Raw genomic sequence first — 7657 nt, 5'->3', positions numbered from 1 at the left:
GGTTTGGTGCTGGGCGGCTGCTGGAAGGAGTCTGAGCAGAACAGCTGGGCTGGGGAGGAGCTCCCAGCTCAATGGAGGCCCTTCCGAGTGGCTGTTTGCAGGGGAAATTGATTCCTTGTGAGATTCTGTCACACGTTTTGGTGAGGATGATGAACTGCCATTACTGCCCTGTGTGATGCTGCAGTGCAATGGAAAGCACAGCAGTGATAATGGGGTATCAAAGTCCTGGGCTGCAGCAGGTGAGGATAAGCCCGAGTGCAGCAGCTGTGGGCACAGAAAGGAAGGAAAAAACTGCTGACCATTGGAAGGGCTCAGGCAGGCAGTGATCTCCAGTCAGACACCCTCACCTGCACTGCCAACCTTTCAGTGATGTCTGGGAGGGGTTTGCATGTGCCTGAGCTGCCCTGGGTTGGCCCTGCCATCCCACCAGGTGCTCAATCTCTGCTTCAAGCCGTGACTGAGCATCGCTGCTACAGCCCTGCAGAACTGCTGCTGGTCCCCAGCCTTTGTTTTAGACATTAGAAGGGAAGGAGAGCACAGACTTCATGGAGTGCAACTTGTGCTTTATTGACCCCCGGATCCAGCACATTTTTAACAGAACCCCCTGAAGTCCTGGTGAGATCCAGGTGCTGAGCTGGGCCGTGGGCTGTGCAGTGACATCACAAGCACAGTGAGCTCACAAGCGCTGCCTGGGGCCGCGGCTGCCACCAGTGAGTGCCAGAGCCGTGAGTGCTGCGCAGAGTGTGGACACGCTGTGTCAGCCCTTGTCCCGGCTGGCAGTGACAGTGGTGGTGGCTGCTGGTGCTACCTGCTCTCACTGACGGTGTTGCCCAGCCATTGCACTGGTGTGTTAGCTGGAAGGGAGGAGAACTGCAGCTGTGCCCGGGTAAGCCAGAACTGGAGGTTTCTCAAACGTGTGAGTGGTAGCACTGCATCCACTGCAGCTGCAGCAAGGGTAGATGATGGAGTCCTTCTCATGGCAGGAACACAAAATGTATGCTGCAAGGTATATAACTGCTGGTGGGATGGAGAACAGCACTTGCTGGGGAAGTCATGACACTTAGACACATATTGGTTCCAGAGCTGGCACAGTTCTTGCAACCAGCTGCTTCCAAGGCATTGCCCTCCTCGAGAGTCCAAACTGCATCAAAAGAAAGCTGGGAAAATGCTTATTCCTCATGATTCTTCCCTTGTAGGCACTTCCTGTAGGGTTCCGGTCCGAGAGGACTCTTTGGGGATCCAAGCAGTTCGAGCACAACCGTCTCTTTGCAAGAGCAGGGAATTCCTCTGGAGATAACCCAGACGGGCTCTGAGAATTTCACCATGTCTCAGCAAAGAGGCGACTGCTACTTCTACTTCTACTCCACCTGCACTAAGGTACGGTTGACTTTCTTCTGCTTGGGTTTTCTTCCATTTCCTCATGTTGAAGAGAAAGGGGTGGAGCAGGGGAGACCTGCTGGTGATGTTACCCTCATAGCGCTGCTAACAGCCTGGGCTAATGGCATGGACACGTTTCAGGCTGTGCTCTTATTTTCCTGTGGTTTCCTTGTGCTTGCAGGGAGACAGCTGCCCCTTCCGCCACTGTGAAGCGGCTCTGGGGAGCGAACGAGTCTGCAGACTGTGGATGGAGGGCGGCTGCTCGAGGAGTAACTGCAAGTTCCGTCACATGAGGATTGATGTGAGTGTTTGCCTAAAGATGTGCTTTCCAGCTTAGTCTACAACACCACTTTTCATGGCTGTGGTTGGGCTGAATGCACTTCTGCAGGCTGGATATGTTTGCTGTGAAAATCTTACTGGTTTCTGTTTCTAGAGGGGACTGGGAGGAGGTAAAGAAGGCAGAGAATTCAGTGCCTTAGGTATATCACAGCGGGAGATGTTTGCATTAGGAGCCAAAAGCATTTTCTCCCCAGATGCAAAAAGCTCGCATTGCTCAGCCTCCTAAAGCTGCTGGAGCTGGGTGGTAGGAGAGAGTGGCACTGCCCTCCTGCCAGCAGGGCTCGGTTGTGCCCTATCGGGCCTTCTCCATCCTGGATTTCTCCAGAGCAGTTCATTCTGGCTGCTTGGAGTAGTGAAAGGAGGGGCAGAAAATGAGGGTACAGAGCTAAGGCTCCACACAATGGTTTCTGATGGCTGTTGGAGCGCGGCATCTCCCTGCAGACCTGATGTGCCTGTTTCCATGGCCCTTCCTTTCCTTCTCTCTGCAGAAGCAGCGCAGTTTGATTCCCTGCTTCTGGGAGAACCAGCCCGGAGGCTGCCAGAAACCACACTGCGCCTTTCGCCACCTGAAGGAACGCGGTGGGAACAGACCGACTGCGCTGCTGAGCCACAGTGAGTGTCCGATGGCGTGAAGCATGAAAGGCTCAATTCTGAATGTCAGTTCTGAGCGGGTGCAGGATGCATGTCACCATTCATTGGGGAGGCAGGGGAGAGTCGTGATAGTGAAATATCCGTCTGTGCTTTGGCTGTCAGAGCAGCGCTGGGCTTTTTCTGGAGTGAGGAAGATGCACTGCAGGTCTGTGCTGACTGCACAGCATTTGGGCAGCGGAAGGCAAATGTAACAAACAGAGCTTGAAAATGTGAAGCTTGTGGTTGACTGTGCTCAAACCTGCCCCCAAAGAGACGCTCATCAATCATTCCTTGTTTCTTTTCTGCCAGAAGTTGACACCAGTGGCCTTCCTCCAAAGAGCGGCCTTGCAAAAAGTCTGGGGAACCAGACAGAGGTTGACAAGGCACCAGAGAGAGGTACAGATACTCAACAGGCTCCTGGGTTTGATGCACTGTTTTTCTACTGAGATCTGACTGTTCTTTCCCGGGACTCTTTGCAGTTGACATCCCAGTTTCCTCCCATGGCCCAGCTGGACTAAAACGCAAACGGTCGGAGGAGGAAAAGGGAAAAGCAGGGGAATCACCCTGCAAGAAAAGAGTTAAAGGTGAGCACGAGGAGCTCGTTACGGTGCCTCAGAAAAGCAGTGCTGTCATTTTGCATTGCTCTCTGTCAGACTTTTCCTTGCCCTGGATTATTACTGAGTGCAGCTATTGGGTTTCTTTGTTCCTTTGTATGCGTTGTTGGTACACAGAGATGACCGTGTGCAAAACATGGCTGAGAATCCCGGACAGGGCAATGCAATTCCACTGGCCAAATGTATTTAACTTTGTGGAAGGGTGGTGGGACTGATAAGAGAACTTGATCTCTCTTGAGGCGCAGCAAGACAGTACCAGCTCTCTCTTCCTTTTACTTTAGGTGGGCGCAGGGTCTCTGTGAGGCCCATTGATTGGAAAAACACCTTCCCCCCAACGCGGAGACAGAAACGAAAAGCAGCAGAAATTCATCCATCTGCTGCTGAGGACGCGGATGAGCCCCCAGCTAAAAAACTACCAATGGTAAGAGCAGTGGCAAAAGCAGTAGTGGATATGAAAGGTTTACATTGCCCTTGAAGAAAAGGAAGAAATTCCAAGTGTTCTACAGCTCTTCTGTTTCCCTTGAAGGCAGCAGATGTCTCACAAGGTACTTGTGGAAACTCTGACCTGTGCTTCATACTCTGTCTTGTTTCTTCCTAGGAGACTCTTGCTTCAGTCCCGCCCGAATACACCGTGCTCAGCACCGAAGTCATAAAGCTTCCAAGCAGGTGATGACCACAACTTGTTCTTCCTTAATGCCCTTTTCCCATCAGACAGAAGTTCTTTCTCTCTGGGGGAAAATGGGGTGTTTGAGATGTGTCATGGCATAATGCAACAAAGGAAGAGGTCATCTGAGATCATTGAAACTGCTTTGTCAAAACCTCTGCTGAGTTCATGGGGAAAAGTACCTCAGCCAGCAAGCAGGATTTTGCAGAGGAAGATTTCTTGACATGTTTACAGACAAAGCATTGAGGGTGGCAATGTGTTTCTGCTACAAAGCCCAGCCCCTGATTGCCAGACTCAAACTGCTCTACTTGAACAGATGAAAAAGGCACCTGCTGGTTTCCTTAACTCCAAAGGCAGCCGCAGGTTAATCGAATCACCATCCCTATGTGGGTGTGAGGGGCGGGAGGGTCAACTACAGACCTCAGAGCTGAAAGCACATCTCAGAAATGTCACGTAGATTGTTCTTTTCCTTCCCACAAGTCTGGAGCTGCTCCCAGGAAGCCACGCAGACCCCATGGCACAGCCAGAGGAATCCAACACTACATCATGTTCCTCACAAGGGGCAGAAAATTAGCAGCTGAGCTGCACAGGGGCGGGGGAAGCAGCCATCACTGAAGACAACAACCTTGAGGAGCTTCTGATGGAGCTCACAGAAGAACTGGAAGGAGAAACTGATGTGACGTTGAGGATGTGGATGAGCTCCTTCTGGACCTGTCCGACATGACGGCTTAACACCATCGCCTGATTGGACAGTTTAAAACAACAACAATTAAAACCAGCCCTGTTCCTTTCCAGCCCTGCTCCTTTTAGTTGTTACTCTGTGGGTATTTCTGAGACTCTGCACAGAGTCTTAAAGCCGAGTCAAAGCAGTGACAATCAGCACTGACTGCATCCTGTTCTGATTTCCTTGTGGCTCTGAGTTCAGGTCCTGCACCCGCCGCCAGCTCTGGGTGCTGCTTCAGCATCGAGGGCACAAAGCTCCTCTGTGGGCACAGAACGGCGTCCATCCAGGGCTGAAACTTCCTCCTTCCTTCACCCTCAGCAAAACTCTGCCTTGGGCCCAATGGGAGCTCTGCTGTTCTGATTTCTTGGGCAACCCTTTGAGAAGGCAGTAACAGTGGGCTCAATAACTGAGGCTGAAGCACAGCACTCAGGGCAGGGGCTCATGGGGGAACACAACGACGGGGGATTCAGGAGCTGGGGGCAAAGCCACTGTGCAGGGAGCGGCCCCAGCAGCCGCCGTGGCTTCGTGGTACCCCGGTGGTCGGGGCCTGGGCGGCCTCTGGAGGCGGCATTGCTGGCACAGCCCTTACGTTCCTTTCCATTCCCTCCCGTTCCCCATCCCATCCCATCCCACCCCATCCCATCCCCATCCCATCTCTATCCCATCCCATCCCATCCCCATCCCCATCCCATCCCACCCCATCCATCCCATCCCACCCCACCCCATCCCATCCCATCCCATCCCATCCCATCCCACCCCATCCCATCCCATCCCCATCCCGTCCCTTTTCGTTCCTCCCCGCCCACCCAGCGGGGAGGATGCGGGATCATCTATGAAGGTGCGGGGCCGGGCAGGGCTGCGGGGTGTCCGTGCTGCAGGTGCCATTGCCATTGCTTTGCCCCATGTTTGGCTTTAGCGTCCTTCTACTCCATCGGATCGGATCGGACCGCGCTCCGCCCGCAGCGCACTGAACTCACCACACCAGGTCTCCGAGCCTCAGACTCACGGCCGCCATCTACCAACACCGCGCAATGCACCACGGGACAGCACAGCACCACGAGGGGCGGGGGCGGCAGAGACGGTGATTGGATAGTAGCGGTCACGTGGGCGGGAGGGCTGTCCTTCTTGCTGCATAATCAAGTTTCTGCCAGCCTGTTAGACTTCCCCACGTAGATACCACTTGGGAGGTTTCACAGAAGGAATGGATATCTCGCATTCAAATTTGGCTTCTTCAGGCTCAGTCACATCCTCATCACACAGCTCCTTTACTAGATTAATGGATTGCTCTTTAAGAAGGATGGAACAAGAGAAAGCAGATATTTAGAAAGAATGTAAAAAACTCTCACATTTGTGTCAAATGGTTCCTCCTTTTACTTATTTTTAAGAGAAATTCTCAGTGCTTCAAGGTTCAAGTAGAAGGTTGCTATTCACTTTAACCATATTATGAGTTAGCTCTCATGACAATCTTATCAGAAGACAGTTGAAGGAATCAGACCCCAGAATCTCTCCCATCTCATTACCTTTCACAGACAGAGAGGCTTTGGAGGTTAGACCACGGGCAATAAAAACGACTTCCCCAGAGTCAGTAGGAGTCACACTTTTGATAAGGAGAGTCTCTTACCAACCCACGTTAGTAGCTTTAAATCGCCCACCACTTTCCACTCTGCTTCCATTCAGTGTCCACTTGAACTCATCAATGCTTTCATGGGACAGAATGCATTCAAAAGTGCAATCTTCTACCTCCTGGATTTCATTGTTTTTCAGCCGTTTGCTAATGCCAATATTCAGCTCTGGAAGATAAGAGATAGGTTAGTATGAGGTTTAGATGGAGAAAAGGCATTTGTGACTGACATGAGTAGCAGTACTGGTGTTTGAACTCAGGATTTGCAGATCATGGCTGCGTTCCTCACTGATGTATTCTCTAAGACATTCTCCTCTCAGAATTACCAGAAAGCTATAAAAAAAAAGAGACATGAATCTCTTGGCTTTGCTCTGGAAGAACTACAAGGAGAGCAGCTCAGTCCATGGAGCACAATGAAGATTCAATGAGCTACAGAGGGAAAAACCTAACAGAGAGGACAACTCTAGGATGCTGCGTGAGAAAAAGGGTTTTGCCTACGACAAGACATTAAATGTTTCTATCAGTTAATTTGTTACCATCCTACCCCTACTGGTGTTCAAACCATTTCTCCATTTTAGGGATGTTTAGAAAGGAAACATTTCCAGGACATTCTTGACGTGTTTTGTGATTTTCATGGCAAAAGGAGATACATTTACTTCAAAAGCAATGGGAATTTTCCAGACATCACTGCGCTAAATTGCAGAAATACAGTTCTATTGTAGAAACTATTAAGGCTCGTGGGGGAATAGGTGTAAGACATAGTGACCACACTGAATGTGCTTTTAGCACTCCTTCACTTTCCACAGTACTTACCCTGAACGCCGACATTTGACTTGGCAACATCAGTGCCAATATCACAGGTATATAAACCTGCATCTGACTTCTCGTGGTCATGGATAAGGGGACATAGGGTCTTCCCAGACTGTAGCAGCTCAAACTTGTTGCCAGAAGTGAGCACAACACCGTCCTTTTTCCACACTGGTTTGACCTTCTCTTTAGAGACTTCGCATTCCAATTTAATCACACCCCACTCCTCAACAAAAGCATCATCCAAGGACTTCATGAAGACAGCAGGCTTCTCTGCAATTAAACAGGCAAAACAGAACAACGTGATACAGAAGTTGAGACATTTCCAGTTGTGTTCAGATTTTTAAAGAGGTATCAATAAATCTTTACCATTACTGACGACACCAATATAGAACCTAAAGTGGTTTCATGTCCGTTGACTGAATGCGCTTTATGGTATTCTGAACTAATCAGGAGGAGAATACAGGGAACAGGAGGGACAGCCTGCATTGCCGGTGGGTGGGACTGATATCATATGAAGTAATTGGGATGCAGCTCTTCTAAAGCTGGAGAGCCGGCATTGCCCTCACGTACAGCAGAGCTCATACAGCAGGCCTCAGGATTAAGAGGATAAGCTGCTGAACAATTTTGATTTTCCTGTTTTATTGACTCCTTTTATCTATCTTCTATTTCACACATCAGATGTTTATAATGGGGAAAAAACACCCACCAAATGCAAAAGAAAGGAGAAAAATGAAATCCTTCAAACTCTGGAGTGCATAGAGTAAAAGAGCTTAATTGCTGGGGAGATCAGATTAGAATCACAGTATCCTTAGAATTGGAAGAGACCCTTAAAGGCCATCTAGCCCAGCTCCCCTGCAATAAACAGGGACATTCACAGC

At 50.2% G+C, this 7657-nt stretch overlaps 1 protein-coding gene across 1 annotated transcript; it reads left to right on the top strand.

Annotated features, from left to right (window-relative positions):
- Nucleotides 1-226: 226 nt before the first annotated feature.
- On the top strand, nt 227-3797 carry LOC146759809 (uncharacterized). Its single transcript, XM_085509672.1, has 7 exons — nt 227-1377; nt 1559-1678; nt 2205-2328; nt 2656-2742; nt 2826-2930; nt 3242-3381; nt 3559-3797. The coding sequence occupies exons 1-7, from the start codon at nt 1324-1326 to the stop codon at nt 3628-3630; spliced, it is 702 nt and encodes a 233-aa protein (XP_085365798.1). The 5' UTR covers nt 227-1323; the 3' UTR covers nt 3631-3797.
- Nucleotides 3798-7657: the final 3860 nt, after the last annotated feature.

The sequence above is a fragment of the Coturnix japonica genome, chromosome 9 (genome assembly GCF_054131305.1).
Source record: "Coturnix japonica strain WE chromosome 9, WE-NBRP24, whole genome shotgun sequence".
Taxonomy (NCBI): domain Eukaryota; kingdom Metazoa; phylum Chordata; class Aves; order Galliformes; family Phasianidae; genus Coturnix; species Coturnix japonica.
Note: the sequence above shows the minus strand (reverse complement) of the source record. Positions and strands in the feature narration are given on the sequence as shown.